This window comes from Ovis aries, chromosome 9, assembly GCF_016772045.2.
Source record: "Ovis aries strain OAR_USU_Benz2616 breed Rambouillet chromosome 9, ARS-UI_Ramb_v3.0, whole genome shotgun sequence".
Lineage (NCBI taxonomy): Eukaryota > Metazoa > Chordata > Mammalia > Artiodactyla > Bovidae > Ovis > Ovis aries.
Genome location: NC_056062.1, coordinates 60,626,981 through 60,646,362, shown reverse-complemented (window position 1 = coordinate 60,646,362; position 19,382 = coordinate 60,626,981). Strand labels below are relative to the sequence as shown.

Genomic DNA, 19,382 nt, shown 5'->3' with positions numbered 1-19,382 from the left:
CTGTGCCAGGTAACACGCAAGAGGCTGTGTGTGTGTGTGTGTGTGTGTGTGTGTGTGTGTGTGTGAGATTTCACGCGCGCGTCAAATCGATTCAGTCGTGATCGACTCTTTGCGACCCTATGGACTGTAGCCCACCCCCAGGCTCCTCTGTCCATGGGATTCTCAAGGCAAATTCTTGAGAATCTGAAGTGGGTTGCCATGCTCTCTTCCAGGGGATCTTCCCGACCCAGGGATTTGAACCGACGACCCTTAGCATTCACCTACATGGCAGGCAAGTTCTTTAACACTAGCGCCACCAGCGTGTAGTAGTTTTAGTCTGATCCTTGACTGCGCATGCACGCTCCTAATCACACGCCTAGTTGTTTTCCCGCTTAAGCTCAAGCTCCGCCTCCGAGGGCGTGCCCCTTAGAGCGCGGGCACCACGGTGAAGCGCGCGCCCGACTGGGTGTGACGTAAATCGGGGCGACAGATGGGGGCGTTTGCTTCCGGGGCCAAGGCTGTTTGTTTCCGGGGAAACAGACATTGCCGGTAGTGGGATAGTTTATTGGTTCGAAGCTGCCTCCTAGTCGGGTGGCCTGGGTCCGTGAAGCAAGGCATGAAGATCACCAGGCAGAAACATGCCAAGAAGCATCTTGGCTTCTTCCGCAATAATTTTGGAGTCCGCGAGCCATACCAGATACTGCTGGACGGCACTTTCTGTCAGGCGGCGCTACGGGGCCGCATCCAGCTGCGAGAGCAGTTGCCCCGCTACCTCATGGCGGAGACTCAGCTGTGCACCACCAGGTGGGCCTGGCCGGTCCGGGTGGAGGCGCGGGGGACCCACGGGTGCGGTGGCAGCGGGGCGGCAGCTCGCAGGCATCTAGTGCGAGCCGTGGAGGGGCAGAGTGCCCCTCCGCTCCCAAGTAGGAGTTGACCGTTCAGCCGGGCCGCGGAGGAGGGTAGGCGAGTATCTACCGGGTAGACAGATGGTACTATCGTGGTGGTATTTTCTTGTCGTTAGTCTGGAGGACAAGCGCATGTCCTTTGCAGTCCAACCTGGCTTCCGCCCCCAGTGCTACCAGTTTCCGGCAAGTTATTTAATCTCTCTCGAGCCTAGAATTACTCATCTGTTAAAAAAAAAAAAAAGCTCGTAACTACTTATAAATTTGCTATAGAAGTCTGACGAGATATAGTATTTGGGGATCGTTTATTGGTATCTCAAAACCTATCTTCTTGAAGTGGTTGCTGGTTGTTTGCAAAGCTTTTCCCAGTTTAAGAATTTTTCAAGCTTCACAGCTGCCTCATGCTGTAAGATCTTCGATTCCCAGAAAGATAAGGCCAGACTCGATGTTAAGAACTTTGTGCAAGGTCCTCTGTTTATTCAGCTGCCTTTTTTGAGCACCAACCATATGCCAGGCACTGCTCTAGCCAGAGGATAACTGGATGAGCAGGATGATCTCCCAAACCGAATGGCCAGCAATGTGCATAAAATGTTAGTCGTTCAATCCTGTCTGACTCTGTGCAACGCTATGGACTGTATCCTCCCAGGCTCCTCTGTCCGTGAGATTCTCCAGGCAAGAATACTGGAGTGAGTTGCATAAATCAACCGCTAATTGATATGTTTGACTCCAGGTGTAGTTTCCCCATTTCCTCAAAGTGGGAATATGTAAGATGAAACCATGTGGGGTTGTTTAGAGGGAGGATGGAATCAAGGAAGGTTTCATAGAGGAAGTGACTTGAGCTCAGTCACAGTTCAGTTCTGAAGGGAAGGACATTTTTTGAGTGAAAGATCCCTTGTAGAACTCTTGGACGAAGGAGTGGAGTTGTGAAATGCAAGGGAAAGAGGTTAGAGCACAGTGTATACTCAGGAAAGAAGCTGGGAAGAAGATAGATAGAGGCTGCATAACAAAGAACTACTATTCATAAACTTAGTAGTTTTTTTTTTTCTTTGTAGAATATTTCCTTTAAAAAGTGAAAAAAGAAAATTTAAATGACCGTAAGACCACACCAATGACTTTCTACTGTCATTCATCCAGTTCTTTGCACACACACATAAGAATAGGCTCTTACTCTGCATATGATATTAATGGCCTGCCTTTCTCACCTAATAGTACTCCATAAACAGCTTTCTGTATTCAGAACTTCATATAGATTTCATCCAGTTAGAGAGCTTCAGATGGGACATAGATATCCTTAATTTTTGATCCCCTTTACCTTAAGGACTGCCAGATCCTGATGGCCTGTGTTCCAGAAGTTGATTTCTTCTGTCTGCAAGCCTTGTCCATTTAGCTCTGTCTGTCATAAATATTAACATTTTTAATACAGTCTGTAATAAACATATGTTTGAGAAGTAGTGCATGAAATTATATTTTGCTGCGTTTTTCCCCATAAAGAATTTAGCTTCTGAACTTTTGGAATATTTCATGCACAAAAATAGAATAGCATCAATCATTCAGCTTTTGCAGTTACTGACATGACTATTCTTACTCATTTATTTCCCCCACCCACCCTTAACCTTACTGATAGGTTATTTTAAAGCATATTGTTCTGTTAATTCTTGGTGTGTGTCAAGAGGTAAATGCTATCAGACATGATAAGTATCTTCTAGAAAAGATAACTGCAGCTATGTAAGGGGTGAGTTGGAGAAGCAAGAGAATGAAGACAGGTAAACCCATTTTTTGGTTGTCTAGTCAAATAATGAGAGAGAGGAAAGGCAGGAACCCCAGGGTTTTACAAGGAGATGTCACAGAAGTAAATACCAAGCTGAGATAGAACTACCCATCTATGGGGCAGGGTAGAGGTGGGAGTGAGAAAACAAAGATCAAATAGGACTTCGGATTTCTAAACAAGGTATCTGAGAAGATAATAAATTCAAAGCATTAGGACGCCCTGGATAAGTTTGGAGACAGGAAAGTAGTTTGATTTTAGACATAGTGAATTTGATGAAGAGCTGATGGCAGGCCATCCTTGGGAAATATTCAGTAAATGTTTGGCAATTTAGTCCTGAAATTCAGAATAGCATTCAAAAGGGGTAACTGTAGAAAGCAAAATCTTTTCAAACAAATAAACTAATGGGATGATAAAGGTGATGAGGCAAGATAGAGACAGGCAAGGGTTGGCTCAGGTTGAAGAGCCTTTTGACTCAGTATTTGTCAAAATTTTTAAGTGGGATAGAGGAAGTATCTGGGGATCTGATTAAAATGCTAATATTTGACTCCTCCGTGAGAGGTTCAGATTTGTGGATGAGAAATTAGGCTTTCAGGTGGTAAGGTTGTAAAGAATCCATCTGCCAATGCAGGAGATGCAGGTTCAATCCCTGAGTCAGGAAGATCCTCTAAAGTAGGAAATGGCAACCCACTCCAGTATTTTTGCCTGGAAAATTCCATGGACACAGGAGCCTGGTGAGCTATAGTCCATGGGGTTTCAAAGAGTTGGACACGACTGAGCACCTGAGCACACACACATTGGTAATACTTTGAAAAACAGTACCTTAATATGAAAATGCAAAGTGAAAGAAAGTTGTGATTGCTTTTAAACAAGCTGGTGAGTTGAGAATGTTTACTTTTCTGAGCTGAAAATACTTTAAAGGTGTATCGATTTGTACTTGAAACAGAAGTGTATAGCACTCTGGTTGCGGCATCTATTGTCAAACTACTTAGATTCACATTTCACTCTACCACTTTTAGTTGTTTGAATTTGGGCATGTTACTTGAAATCTCCCAGAATGAGCTGTTCTAAAATAAGGATAATTTTAAAGTAAGCTGCCCAACTTTGCAGGGCTGTTTTGAGATAAGGGAGACTTTATGTCAAGTGCAGTTAGCATGCTGCCTGCACATGATAAATGCTCAGTACATTTCAGCTATTCATTAAGTTCCTTCTACTTGGTGTATGCATTTTTCCAGGTCTTTTGCGAGTGAAATGGTTACTGTATGGCTTGTAGTTTTTGAAAAAGAACTGAGATTGTTTTATATTTGCTTTATGTGAATAACTGATATGCAACTGTTATAATTGTGAGCTGCTAATAACATTTTACTTTCCAGATGTGTGTTAAAAGAGTTGGAAACTTTGGGAAAGGACTTATATGGGGCAAAGCTGATTGCCCAAAAATGCCAGGTTCGAAATTGTGCCCATTTCAAGAATGCAGTGAGTGGATCAGAATGTCTGCTTTCCATGGTGGAAGATGGAAATCCTCACCATTATTTCCTGGCAACACAGGTGACACCAGTTTTAAAAACCAGAGTCAATTTTAATCATCTCTGTTTATACTTTATGTGGAGCTATTTGTCATTAGAAAAAATTAGATGGATTAAGCATAATGATTTTCTTCTTCATTACTGAAATATCCTTTTTTTAAATGAAAAATTATTGACATAGAGATGTGATGATATGTTTTAGGGCTCTTGAAAGTAAGTAGAGCAAAGATTTTACGTTTTATGTTTATACATGTTTTTTTCATGTTTCGTATGTATTACATATGAATACATATATTCAGAAAGTTGTATTTCATATTATTTGAGACCATACCACCAGTATGGAACTCTTTCAGGCTTTTAAAGACTGGGATGCAGGGGAGGAGAGACTCTCTGGGTGAATATTAATAAGTTCACATATGTACAGATTTCCTTAAATATGCTTGTGGGATATTAAAATTACACAGTTAGAAGCAGAGCTGAGTGAAGAATCTGAGTCAGCTAGCTCCTACTTTATTTCTATTTTTGCGATCTCTGTGAGCGTTCTTGAAACATGTATCAGAGTAGGAATAATGGATATCACCTAACATATTTACCTTTTCATTAGTTTTTATTCTGAGGTCCTAGAAAATTAGTGGTCTTAGAATATTGATCAGTATAGAACATTGATAATTCCAGTTCACATTGTTGATGCTTAACTGTGCTCACTTTTTATGTTTTTCTTCCTTGCTCATAAAATACACTACCGTTAGTAAAGCATACTGATTTGGAAAGTAAAACCAATGATCTTTTATTTTTAGTATAGTCTTCTTTAAGTTCTTAGAAATCTATTTAAGGTATCTAATTATTATATTTGAACTAAATAATTCTATTTTTCTCTTTAATAGGATCAGAATTTGTCTATGAAAGTAAAGAAAAAGCCTGGAATTCCTCTCATGTTTATTATTCAGAACACTATAGTCTTGGACAAACCTTCTCCCAAAACGATTGCATTTGTTAAAGCAGTAGAGTCCGGTCAGCTTGTCTCAGTGCATGAGAAACAGAGTATCAAGCAACTCAAAGAGGAACAGGGTTTAGTAAAAGACCCAGAACAGAGAAGAAGAAAAAAGCGCAAGAAAGTAAGTGGCCCCAATCCTCTTAGCTGTTTGAAGAAAAAGAAGAAAACACAGGATACGAACTCATCTGCCTCGGAAAAGAAAAGGAAAAGAAAAAGAATCCGAAACAGATCTACCTCAAAAGTACTTTCTGAAAAGCAGAATGCAGAAGGGTAATAAGTCCTTCGGTTACTTTTAAAGACTTTCAAATATGAAAATAAATTTCTTTTAGAAACTGAAAGTACTTATTTTTATAAATGAATATTGAGCCTTTATAAAATTATTTTTTAAAAATCAGCGGATGTATTTAGATGTAATCATGTTTACTTTTCTTACAGAACTTAGAGGGTTTTTTTTTTTTAAATGTAAAACTGTTAATCTTTTTCTGTCTTAGTGCTATCCCCCACCCTCCAACATTATGTGGAGATGGTTTAAAAATATCTTACAGTACCAAAATGCTTGTGACTAAAAAAGAGGTAATCCTTCTCATCCTTCTTTCATGTTCACAGAAGAAAGTTACTCTTGCAACTTATATAGTGGTTGTAGAATTTACCTTTATGTTTCCAAATTATATGAATATGTTGCTATCTTTTGATCTGCTGATTATTTATTAACTTTCTACTCGAAAGAGTGAAAATTTTGCTTATTTTACTTCACCATTTTTCTAATACATTAATATTTTAGTATTTTTACATCCCAAATTCAGTATTTTCATTATGAAGCCTATCAAATTAATTTACTACTGAACCAACTAGCATGCTGTGGTTGACTATTTCTTATATTACTTTTCTTGTTGTTTCAGAAGTTAATAATGGGCTCATTTTCTTCTAGCATCTGACTTGATCTTGCCATATTCAGTAATTCTGGAAAGGAGCTCATAATTTTCTCTATGATTGTTGTTGTTCAGTTGCTAAGTCATGTCTGACTCTTTGCAACCCCATGGACTGCAGTACACCAGGCTCTTCTGCCCTTCGCTATGTCCTGGACTTTGCTCAAATTTGGTGTCCATTGAGTCCGTGATGCTATCTGATCATCTCACGCTCTGCCTCCCCCTCCTTTTGCCTTCGATATTTCCCAGCGTCAGGGTCTTTTCCAGTGAATTGGCTCTTCTCATCAGATGGCCAAAGTATTGGAGCTTCAATTTCAGCATCAGTCCTTCCAATGAATATTCAGAGTTGATTTCCTTTAGGATTGACTGGTTTGATCTCCTTGCAGTCCAACAGACTCTGAAGAGTCTTTCCCGGCACCATGATTAGAAAGTATCTTTTTTAAAAAAATATAAATGTATTTATTTAAGTTAGAGGCTAATTACAATATTGTATTGGTTTTGCCGTACATAAACATGAATCCGCCATGGGTGTAGTTCTTTGGTGCTCAGCTTCTTTATGGTCCAACTCTAATGTGTATATATGACTACTGGAAAAACCATAATATCAGGTAATGTCTTTCCCCTGGTGATACTTCTGGAGCCAGCTCTCTGACCTCCCATGTGGAAACATTTTCTGCCAGGTATATTCCTCAGTTATTACCTAGGTATTTCTTGTCCTTATCCAGAGAATCTATTCTGTAGCCTAGATACTTCCTTCTTGGTTTCCTCTTCTGTGGTGGAGCATAGAGTGTGCAGGAGGTACATTTTTTGAGGCTCAGCCAGTGTGTCTAAACTTATATTTATTGTACCAATAATCTAGCAAGATAAAGAATTCTCTATTCTTAATTGTTTATAAGACCCTAGGGGGGAAAATCCCTTTACTCATTCTGAGTTCCATTTGTCCAGTGGAGAGGATGATTTTCTTTCAGGTATACATGTTAACTTCAATGGCAAGAATTCTCTTCCACTCTTGGAATAATACTGTCTCAGATTGGCTTTAAATATTGTTTTTAAAATGTCTAAATAGTTCAGTTAGGAATTGAATAATCTAACTTTTCTTTTTTAGGCCCCTCCCAAATTGTTTCAGTCATCAATCAGGCAAAAATTTAAATGTTTTTTACACTGTAAGATTGAAGTATAAAGTTCTTACATTGATCAGTAGTTCCTGACTTTGAGAGCCTGTGATACCTTCAAATAGTGGTTCTAATCTGTATCCTTATAATATGATCATGTATGAAGTATTTCATGAATAAGCTCTTATTTATGGCTAAAATAAATGAGTTTTTAAAAATATGAGACAATTCAAATTTATTCCTATAGAAATATTCTCAGTTGAATTCAGAGATGCTTTTTTGATGGAAAGTGGAATTTTAGCTTTACACCAGGAGCACCACATAGGCTGTATTACCTCTCAAGCCAGGTGAGTGTTTTCTGTTGTCATTTCATGATTCTGTTTTAAATTGTTTATGTAGGCACATTTTTTTTAAAAAGGAAAGCGAAAGTACTAGAAAAAGGTGAGTATAGTTCTATAGTTTTGTGAGGAGAAAACATTTGTCAGTAATGACAAGAGTTGAGATTACTAAATGTAGACAAAGTGATAAAGCGAGTGAAACATATACTCACGATACTTGTTTCAACGTTCTCAAATGCATAAATTTTAGGTATTTTTCTTTTTAACAAGCTTTATATTTATTCAGTACTATCTGATTGCCTATTAATAGAACTGGTGAGCTGAGAAAGTCAAGTCATTTTCATAAAATAGTAATTTTTAAAATATAAAAAGTACAATGCGTTATAAAACATTTAATATCTTAAAACTTTGATTAGTCATGTATTTTTTCTTGGCAAAATTTACTCTAAATGTAACAAAAGGATCTCATATCTTTGTACTAGTTCTTCAATGAGTATTACCCATTGCCACCACCTGAAAATTGCTAGTGCTACTTGCCTTATTTCTGTGTGCAAATTAGAGAAGGAAGTGGTGGGCTGTAGGAGTACGCCCATGTAATCCATTTTGTGGTTTGGAAAATAAAATGTTAAGAATCTCTTTAAAGGATAGCAGCTTGCGTTGTTGGGGGTAAAATACACATGCTTTTGCATTCTCTGAAGTTTGCCAGACTTCAGATTCTGTATTCCCTGTATTTTCAAAGCGCTACAGCCATTTCTAAAAGGAACCAGTCCCAGCTACCTGGTGGCAGGTTGATTACACTGGATCCTTTCTGTCACGGACAGAATAGAAATTTATCCTTAATGGAATAGAGCCTATTCTGTATATGAATCTTCTTTTCTTTTCCATTATGCTTATGTCAGTACAACTTAACAAAATGCCTTATTTGCCAACATGGTACTCTGTCAACACTACTTCTGATCAAGGAATTTGTGATATTAAATGGTCTTGCTCTAATATGTCGTTATGTAAGTAATGCTATTTTGGAGACAACACCTTGAAAGGATGGATATTCTCTTAGAAGAATATCTTACAAGACACAGTATAAGATTTGAACCAGAGGTCAACATATGGTGTGTCACTTCCATAGCTAGAATATATGGGTCCAGAAATTTAAAAATGGAAGTTGAAGTACTTCCTCTTACTATTATGTTTTATAACCCACTCATAAATTTTACTTGCCCTCAAACTTTGAGCTTTGCTGGCTTGTGGGGGTCTGGTTCCCAAAGGAGAAATGCTTCTACCAAGGGAGCAACAATAATTCCATTAATTTGGTAGATGAGACTGCCACCAGGTCATCTGGGGGCTTCTTTTTTTAAACATTTGTTTTTATGTTTGGCTGCACTGGGTTTTCACTGGTGCACGCAGGCTTCTCATAGCAGAGGCTTCTCTCGTTACTGAGCACAGGCCCTAGAGTGAGCAGGCTCAGTAGCTGTGGTGCACGTGGGTTTAGTTGCTTCACGGTATGGGGGATCTTCCCAGATCAGGGACTGAACCCGTGTCTCCTTTATTGGCAGGCAGATTCTTTAACACTGAGCCGTCAGGGAAGCCCTCAGCTAACATCTTGGCTGATTTCATGTGAGGCAGGACCACTCAGTTAAGTCACTCATGAGTTCTTGACCCATGGAAACTATGAGATATATGTTTGCTGTTGTAAGCAAATAAATTTTGCAATAGTTTGTCATGTAGCAAAACAACTGGTATAATAATGGAAGTTTAAAATATCAAATATGACCTTGTGACCAGTTACATAAATTGTGCCTCTAACAGCTATGAGTGTTTTCTTTCTTGTTATGTGTATACGTATCTAGAGCTAAATGTGCTTAGTTGATCAGTCGTATCCGACTCTGGAGCCAACCTACCAGGCTCCTCTGTCCATGGGGATTCTCCAGGCAAGAATACTGGAGTGGGTTGCTATGCCTTCTTCCAGGGGATCTTTCCAACCCAGGATTGAATCCAGATCTATGTTGCAGGTAGATTCTTCACCATCTGAACCACCAGGGAAGCCCAATCACTATATGCGTATATGTATATATAATATGCATACACATATATGTTATATAAATGTTATATATATACATTATGTATAAATGTACAATATAATGTATAAAAGAATCATACATTCACACATATATACTATCTTTTCCTAATTAATTTCTACATGTTTTTAAATTTATTTTTTATTGAAGTACAGTTGATTTACAATGTTGTGTTCATTTCTTCTGTACAGCAGTGACTCAGTTATACACATATATACATTCTTTTTTAATATTCTTTTCCATTATGATTTATCCCAGGATATTATATAGTCCCCTCTGCTATACATTAGGTCCTTGTTGCTTATCCTTTCTATATGTGATAGTTTCCATCTATTAACCTCAAACTCCCAGTCCCTCTCTCTCCCACCCACTACAAGTTTTTCTTATTTGAGAGTAACTTTACTATTTAATCTTTTGGTAACAGAATTTCAGCTGGGACTGAGATTGAAATTAAGGGGTAATTAGCATAGCCTGTGTAGCTACAATGTCCATTAGTATTTTGCATCTTCTGATTTTGTGAAGTGTGAGAATACCTTCTTTTGTATGAAGGACAGTTGCATCATACAACTGGGAGTTGTTGAATTATTGTATGAAAATTTAAAGTGTAAAGAAGGGTGCACAGGAATGCGGAGTAGCCAAAGGTGAGTCAGCTCCAAGTCCACTTTTCTGTGCTCTATATTGTGGCACTGGAACTCTGCAAACCACAATTCTCTGGTGGTAGTTTTCTCTTAGATTCTGCCAATGAGGAGCACTAAGGCAGGACCTGGAAGGAGCATGGAAGAAGAAAGGGTGTGCTTCTTCCTGTGAGCTTACTATAGACTCCTTGGGTGCCTGGGGTTCTTGAGAGTGCCCTTCCTCACTCTAGCTGCTCCAGTTTCTTGCCAGCAGTCCCTAATCCAATTATAACACTTGTAGAACAGGTTTATTGCCTGCACCCCTTACCCCCCACCAGAAAGCCGGCCCTAGCTGGCTGGAGCCCATTCTGATGAGCTGAGAGACATTGGAGTTTGCCTTCTCAGATATGTCAGCTCCAAGTGCTCCTTCTCCGCGTTCTGTTTTAATAATCTTTAAAATTTCTTAAAATTATTTTTGGTTGTGCTAGGTCTTTGCTGCTTTTGTGTGGGCCTTGTCCAGTTGTGGCAAGCGGAGGCTGCTCTCTGTTGAGTGTCGGTTTCTCGTTGCGGTGACTTCTCTCATTGTGGAGCACGGGCTCTAGGCGCACGAGCTTCAGTAGTTGCAGCATGGGGGCTCTAGAGTGTGAGAGCTTCAGCAGTCGTGATGAACAGGCTTAGTTGCTCTGAGGCACGTGGAGTCTTCCCAGACTGGGGATTTACTCATGTCCCCAGTCTGCATTGGCAGATGGATTCTTATCCACTGGACCACCAGAGAAGTCCTGTTTTAATAATTCCAACCTCTTCCCTCTATCCCCTTGCGTTAAGGGCAGAAGTTGCCTCCTGCAGTTGCTACCTTCAAAATTTTTAGGGTTCTCCTTCTACCTATTTAGTGTCCTGGTTAACAACTTGATACCTGATTAATATGTGTTTGTATTAAATTATCTCTTTCACATGACTGGTGGGTTTTTCTCTCCCAACTAGTCCCTGATCTAAGGGTTCCAATTAGCCAGGCCTGATTCAAGTGTTTATTCTGGAGCTAGAGGGGAAGGGGTCAGCTCTACTCAAATTGTGTAGACTGAGATTGGATAAGGTTTAGTCCTCCTCAGAGAAAAAATGGGATACTATTATAAAGAGAGATGAGGAGGGATCAGGCAAAAAAATCACATCTGAGTATGAGGGTAATCTTTAAAGACAATGAGAGAAGTTTTCACAACCTTTTTCTCCCATATAAAAATAGCCCAAATAAAATTATTGTGAAAGTGAAAAGACAAATGGAAATTAGATGCCATTTCACATTCACTAGGATGGGTTATAATTACATAGACACGAAGTAACAAGTGTTGTTAAGTATGTGGAGAAATTGGAACCCACATACATTGATGGTGAGAGTGTAAAATGGTGCAGCTGCTTTGGCAATCCCTCAAATACTTAAACATAGCATTATCGTATTATCCAGCAATTCTTTCCCAGGTATATCCCCAAGAGAAATGAAAGCATATGTCCACACAAAACTTGAACGTAAAAATTCATAGCAGTATTGGTGAGGGGCAGCGACGTGGCCCTTCTGCCTCAGTGATCAAAACAGCAGGTCCTGCCTCTGCAGGGAGAAGAGCATGGCCCTGCCAGCCTTAAAGCTGGTGTTAGCCTGCCTGGGATTTTTTGGTTTTTTGTTTTTTCTGGTCAGGAGGACAAAATTGACTGAATGGACCTTTTCTTAAAGGTGAAATTTCTTTTCTATTTTTCTGGGGAAGGTGGGTTGACTGAGTGGGGATTTCAGCTGCTGTAGTCAAGTGAATTGCAGTACTTGAGTGTGTGTGCACACACGTCAGTGGTTTTTTGCCACGGCGTTCTGCTTTTCTGAGACTCAGCCATAAAGTGACCTATATAAATGTAGAAAAAAAAATTCATAGCAGGGTTATTTATAATACCAAAAAGAGACAACCCAAATGTCCATTAACTGATAAATGGATAAATGTGATATATATATATATCTCCATATAATTCATTTGACAATAAAAAGAAATACCTATGCATACTACAACATGAATGAATCTTGGAAATATGCTAAGTGAAAGAAACCAGTCACAAAGGATCGTATAGTGTATGATTCCATTTATATGAAATGTTAAAAATGGGCAAATCTATAGGGGCTAGAAAAGAGAGGATGGAGGCAAGGGATACAGGATTTTAGAGTAATGAAATATTCTACGGTTAATTGTGATTAGATGTACAACAGTGTGGGCATATTTAATCCTTGAATTTGTACACTTTAAATGGGTGAATTGTGTTATGTGAATTATATCTCAGTAAAACTGTTAAAAAGTATTGCACAGTAGGTATACAATGGACTTCCCAGTGGTACATTACAGTGGTACATTCTTTACCATACAATGACTCGGGTAAAGAATCCACCTGCCAATGCAGGAGACTCAAGTTCAACTCCCAGTTCAGGGAGATCCCCTGAAGTAGGAAATGGCAACCCACTACAGTATTCTGGCCTGGGAAAGCCCATGGACAGAGGAGCCTGGTGGGCTGTAGTCCATGGGGTTGTAAAGGAGTTGAAGACAACACAAGCGACTAAACAACAGGTGTACAATACATACTTTTTATTCATGAATTAGTCATACAACCAAGTAGATTGAACAAATATATTTCTGTGTTTGAATATTTTTAAGGAGCAGCTGAAGAAGAAAAAAAAATGTATCAATTGTTTCCAGTTTCTTTAAAGGAGGAAAAATTACTGACAAGCTCTTTGGGTGGTAATGTTTCATTTCTTTTTCTCCTAGAAATGAACCCCAAGTGGCTCTCTGCCAGTTTGCTCATGCTCATTAGCCACTCCCTGATGCAGTCAGAAATATACCATCTGTTCCTTTCAGTTGTCAAAAAGTTAGAAATTATCTAAACCTTTCCACAGGTAGTAAATCTTGAAAAGGTACATCTTCCAAATGATCATCATTTTCTATAACTATTGTACAATGATATTTTGTTTAACTTGATGTGAAATGATAATCCCTAGGTAATGAAATATTTAATCTCCAAAACTGAATTAGCAAATGTCAATATTTTACATGGTGAGCAATATGAGCATGGTGCTGTTGTAGCTGTATGATGTAACAATGTCCACACTGGTACTTGGAGAGTTTTCTGTATTCAGAAAGAGCAGGGCATGAAAGGAAATTATCTGGGAATTGCATGGATGTTTAGAAGAGTCATATTTGTTAGCATATGCTCTCCATGTTTGTGCCTCTTAGAATGATGGTGAGCCCAGACACCTGGGCAGGTAGGTAGCATCCCTGATTAGATTAACTCAGTGGTTATTTTTTTAAAGTAAGTTAATTTTTGGTTGCCCTGGGTCTTTGTTTCTACACGCACGCTTTCTCTAGTTGTTGTGAGTGGGGGCTACCCTTTGTTGGAGTGCACAGGCTTCTTACTACAGTGGTTTCTCTTGCTGTAGAGCACAGACTCTAGACACACAGGCTTCAGTAGTTGCAGCACGTGGGCTCGGGAGTTGCAGCCTGAGGGCTCTAGAGTGCAGGCTCGGTATTTGGGGCACACGAGCTTTACTGGCCCTTGACATGTGGAATCTTCCCGGACCAGGGGTCGTACCCGTATCTCCTGCATTGACAGGTGGATTCTTATCCACTGTCCCACCAAGAAACTACTAGGGTTTGTATATCTCATTGTTTCCTCAAACAGTACCTTTACACACTTAGAGTTATCACTAGGCTTTTCTTTGATAAAGTTCAAAGACAACAGTTTTATTTTACCCTTGTTTTCCAGTAGTGCTTGATGTCATTTCTGGCACCTAGGTCCTTACTAAATGTTGAATGAGTGAGTGAGTGAATGAATGAATGAATCAAACTGGATGGAATGAACTCTGTTATTATCACCCGTATTTCAGGGTCTCTAGCCTTCCTAACTCATGACTGTCAGGATCACACTGTTTCTTTTTTGTGTGCAAAACAGGGACCATTTAAATTTGCTTGCCAATATAGCACATACGTGAGGAGGGCATGGCAACCCCCTCCAGCATTCTTGCCTGGAGAATCCCCATGGACAGAGGAGCCTGGCGGGCTACAGTCCATAGGGTTGCAAGAGTCAGATGTGACTGAGTGGCACAGCACAGCACATAGCACATACATAGTTCCAAACTTTATTCCTTGAGCACTTTGCTATTTGGGAATAACCAGTAGTTAGCAAAAAGAATCTTATATTTTGGTGAAAGGGAAAAAATACTTAGAAATATGTTTGATTGGCAAAATATCATGTATCCTAACTGAAAAGTTGTTTATTTCATATGCTTCTAAAATCATTGACTACTTCTCTATTCACTGTGTTATGAATTATTCTGGTTGTGGTAAAATGACAATGTGTACATATTGGGGGTACTGAGAGTGTCCACTTGGTTGCACATAAGACACATTCTTTGTTAGAACAAGTGTGGTTATAGTGCATGACTACCCATGGGGCCCCTTCATCAATTCTGGAACTCTGTTTCTCAGAGGTCATCAGTACTTCCCAGAGGACAGAGATACACTATCTTTCCTCTCCATCTCTGTCAACCAAAAGAAAAACCTATTATAAGGAAACATTCATCTAACCACATTCAACAGTGCTGTCTGATTCAGTGTCCTTCCAACTGTGTCATTATCCTTTGCACTGATACGCACTCTGCTCTGACATTCTGAAAAGACAGTTTCATACCATTCCTCATTATTTCCCTCTGCAGTGAGAAAGCATTTTAGTCTCTCTGGATGTAATGTCCTGTCATCATGTACCTGGTCCCTATTGTGCTCCAGCTAAACACACTCCAGACCATCTGAAATTTGGGGGGTGACTTTGGAGAAGTAACAAAGGAGAAGAAAGTGACTTTGCTGAAACTGAAAAAGGAAAAGGGAATTCAGAAATAGTTATATATGATTGTGTCTCATTTCTGCTTTGCAAGTAAGATCACCTTTAGTATTTTTCTAGACATAGAGAACAAATATATGGATACCAAGGGGAAAAGGAGGGTGATGATATGGAGTCCTGCACCAAGGCCACAGACATGGAGCCAAGTGAACCCCTTTGTAACTGTTGCTCAAAGCACCCCCCCCCCCCAATCCTTACCAGCCAGCTTCCTGATCCCAAATTAGGCAAAAATTCCCACCCTGGTACTCACCCTATTACCATAACCAGTCACGTAATGCCAATCTACCAGCGGGAATTTTCTTTGACTTGAGGCTATAAAAATTGGTTATGAATCCAGGAAAAACATCATCTCTCCCTGGCCTGTCAGGAGGTGTCAGCCCACTGCACTGGCAGTGCCCACATTATTTCTGCTCTTTGTTCTTAATAAACTCACTCCTTTCTGCAATACTTTGTTTTTGGAAATTCTTTTCCAACCCGTGTTAGGACTGCCACACAGGTGGGAGGAATTGGGAGATTGGGATCAACACATATATAGCACTGATACTATGTTATCAGTACTATACTATATAAAACTTATATAGTTCTACCCATGGAAAAGAAATGCAAAAAAGCAAAATGGCTGTCTGGGGAGGCCTTACAAATAGCTGTGAAAAGAAGAAAAGCGAAAAGCAAAGGAGAAAAGGAAAGATAAAAGCATCTGAATGCAGAGTTCCAAAGAATAGCAAGGAGAGATAAGAAAGCCTTCCTCAGTGACCAATGCAAAGAAATAGAGGAAAACAAGAGAATGGGAAAGACTAGAGGTCTCTTCAAGAAAATTAGAGATACCAAGGGAACATTTCATGCAAAGATGGGCTCGATAAAGGACAGAAATGGTATGAACCTAACAGAAGCAGAAGCTATTAAGAGATGGCAAGAATACACAGAAGAACTGTACATAAAAGATCTTCATGACCAAGATAATCACGATGGTATGATCAGTCACATAGAACCAGACATCCTGCAATGTGAAGTCAAGTGGGCCTTAGAAAGCATCACTATGGACAAAGCTAGTGATGGAATTCCAGTTGAGCTATTTCAAATCCTGAAAGATGATGCTGTGAAAGTGCTGCACTCAATATGCCAGCAAATTTGGAAAACTCAGCCGTGGCCACAGGACTGGGAAAGGTCAGTTTTCATTCCAATCCCAAAGAAAGGCAATGCCAAAGAATGCTCAAACTACCGCACAATTGCACTCATCTCGCATGCTAGTAAAGTAATGCTCAAAATTCTCCAAGCCAGGCTTAAGCAATACGTGAACCGTGAACTTCCTGATGTTCAAGCTGGTTTTAGAAAAGGCAGAGGAACCAGAGATCAAATTGCCAACATCCACTGGATCATGGAAAAAGCAAGAGAGTTCCAGAAAAACATCTATCTCTGCTTTATTGATTATGCCAAAGCCTTTGACTGTGTGGATCACAGTCAACTGTGGAAAATTCTTAAAGAGATGGAAATACAGACCACCTGACCTGCCTCTTGAGAAACCTATATGCAGGTCAGGAAGCAGCAGTTAGAACTGGACATGGAACAACAGACTGATTCCAAATAGGAAAAGGAGTACGTCAAGGATGTATACTGTCACCCTGCTTATTTAACTTCTATGCAGAGTACATCATGAGAAACGCTGGGCTGGAAGAAGCACAAGCTGGAACCAAGATTGCCGGGAGAAATATCAATAACCTCAGATATGCAGATGACACCACCCTTATGGCAGAAAGTGAAGACCTAAAGAGCCTCTTGATGAAAGTGAAAAAGGAGGGTGAAAAAGTTGGCTTGAAGCTCAACATTCAGAAAACTAAGATTATGGCATTCGGTCCCATCACTTCATGGGAAACAGAGGGGGAAACAGTGGAAACAGTGTCAGACTTTATTTTTTAGGGCTCCAAAGTCACTGCAGATGGTGATTTCAGTCATGAAGTTAAAAGACGCTTACTCCTTGGAAGGAAAGTTATGACCAACCTAGATAGCATATTCAAAAGCAGAGACATTACTTTGCCAACAAAGGTCCATCTAGTCAAGGCTATGGCTTTTCCAGTGGTCATATATGGATGTGAGAGTTGGACTGTGAAGAAAGCTGAGCGCCGAAGAATTGATGCTTTTGAACTGTGGTGTTGAGAAGACTCTTGCGATTCCCTTGGACTGGAAGGAGATCCAACCAGTCCATTCTAAAGGAGATCAGCCCTGGGTGTTCTTTGGAAATGATGCTAAAGCTGAAGCTCCATTCCTTTGGCCACCTCATGGGAAGAGTTGCCTCATTGGAAAAGACTGTGATTCTAGGAGGGATTGGGGGCAGGAGGAAAGGGGGATGACAGAGGATGAGATGGCTGGATGGCGTCACCAACTCGATGGACCTGAGTTTGAGTGAACTCCGGGAGTTGGTGATGGACAGGGAGGACTGGCATGCTGCTTTTCGTGGGGTCACAAAGAGTCGGACATGACTGAGCGACTTACCTGAACTACATAAAACAGAGAACTAATGAGAACCTATTGCATAGCACAGGGACCTCTGCTTAATGCATTGTTGTGACCTGAATAGAAAAGTCCAAAAGGGAGAGGACATATATAAATATATGGCTGACTCACTTGCTGTACAGTGGAAGCTAATACAACATTATAAAGCAACTATACTCAAATATTAATTTAAAAAAGAAATAGGTATATATGAGAAACAATGCTGTGAGACAGTGGCTCTTAGTCTTACCATGCATCAGAATCATGGGGAATAGTAAAAACAATGAATAAACGCCCAGACCCACCGGAGAGACTTAGATTCCTTTAGTCTGACGAGATTTGTGTAAATTAAATGTTCCTTAATGTTTCTAATGTGCCATCAGATTGAGAACCTGGCATAGAAAACAACTGGGGTTTGGGAGTCAGGCAGTTCCAGGTCCAGTCAAATGGGGCAACTCTCAGCCTCAGTGGCTTGTTTTTTCCCATGAGTGTAAGTCACTCAGTTGTGTCCACTCTCTGTGACCCTATGGACTGTGGCCCACCAGGTTCCTGTGTCCATGGAATTCTCCAGGCAAGAATACGGCAGTGGGTTGCCATTTGGGCAAATGTGGATTGTAAATAAGATAGTTTCTCGTCCTTAGTATGTGGTTAACCAGCTCTCAGTTCCTAAGGCCACAGCAGTATCAGCATCAGCTGGGAGCTTGTTAGAAATGCAAATTGAGAGCCAGACTACCAATCAGAATCTTTGGGGGCGGGGTCTAGGAATTTTGGTTTTAAGAAGCCTTCCAAGGGATCCTTATGCTAGCTAAAGTAGGAACTACGCGTTAGGTGAGAGGAGAACGCCAAATCAGGACAGAAGGCACCACGGGACCGCCACCGACATTTCAAATGTCTAACCAAGGAACCAGAGTCGGAGGCTAGAGCCAGACACACCCCAAGGAGTAAGTATAAGGGAGAAGTGGGTCTTCCAAGGAAACTGGTGGTGTTTCCAAACTAAGGGGAATGAACGTTAGTTAAAAACATAGCACAAATATGGAGGGGGTGTGGAATTATGGCGTTTGTTTTTGAGGATGAAACAAAAATGATGCTGGCAGAAGTGTTATTCGGTTAGTGTCTGGGCCGTAGTAAGTATTTAGTGAGTTATATGAATTATTTTTATTAAAGTAGCACATTGGGGACGTTCAATTTAATTAGGAACTATAATCTTTGTGCTTTATGTTTCTGGCATTAAATGATTAAAGAAAATGTTTTAGGTGATACGAACAAATTTTAACACCTCACAAAGTCTCCTTTGGAAAGCTGCAAAATGGGGTGGAAAGCAAAAACATAGGGTAAAAAGTAAGAAGGAAGAGAAAAATAAGAGATATCCGATTGGCTGGAACCATAGTCAATGTTGTTAATATCCAAAATGTATAAACGGCTCACAAAATTCTATTAAGATTTTAAAATGGGCAAAAGATCTGAATAGGCATTTTTTTCCCAAAGAAGACATATAAGTGGCCAACAGACACATGAAATGTTACTCAACATCACTAATCATCAGTGTAACACAAAGATTATATCATTTGTAAGTTATATTATCATTTGTAAATATTTCTCCCATTGAGTAGGCTGTCTTTTCATTTTGTTGATGGATTTCTTTGCTGTGCAAAAGCTTTTAAGTGTAACTCGGTGGGCTCCAGTCCATGGGGTTTCCCAGGCAAGAATGCTGGAGTGGGGGTGCTGTTTCCTTCACCAGAGAATCTTCCTGACC

The 19,382-nt window shown here is 40.0% G+C and overlaps 1 protein-coding gene and 1 long non-coding RNA gene across 3 annotated transcripts in view; both read left to right on the top strand.

Moving 5' to 3' along the window:
- The first annotated feature begins 527 nt into the window (after positions 1-527).
- UTP23 (UTP23 small subunit processome component) lies at positions 528-7,422 on the top strand. Its single transcript, XM_004011771.6, has 3 exons — positions 528-783; positions 4,020-4,194; positions 5,057-7,422. The coding sequence occupies exons 1-3, from the start codon at positions 596-598 to the stop codon at positions 5,438-5,440; spliced, it is 747 nt and encodes a 248-aa protein (XP_004011820.1). The 5' UTR covers positions 528-595; the 3' UTR covers positions 5,441-7,422.
- Positions 7,423-18,432: 11,010 nt separating this feature from the next.
- Positions 18,433-19,382, top strand: part of LOC132657187 (uncharacterized) — a 64,802-nt gene continuing 63,852 nt past the window's right edge. For both annotated transcript variants that reach the window (XR_009594981.1, XR_009594982.1), the window contains exon 1: positions 18,433-18,570. This is a non-coding gene — a long non-coding RNA (uncharacterized LOC132657187). The remainder of the gene's footprint in view (positions 18,571-19,382) is intronic.

What these genes read in the sequence shown, in the direction of transcription:
- UTP23 (XM_004011771.6), top strand. Translation starts at nt 596, where the DNA reads ATGAAGATCACCAGGCAGAAACATGCCAAGAAGCATCTTGGCTTCTTC. An exon ending in ACTCAGCTGTGCACCACCAG is followed by an intron (nt 784 to 4,019) that starts GTGGGCCTGGCC and finishes TTTACTTTCCAG; the next exon opens with ATGTGTGTTAAAAGAGTTGG. An exon ending in ATTATTTCCTGGCAACACAG is followed by an intron (nt 4,195 to 5,056) that starts GTGACACCAGTT and finishes TCTCTTTAATAG; the next exon opens with GATCAGAATTTGTCTATGAA.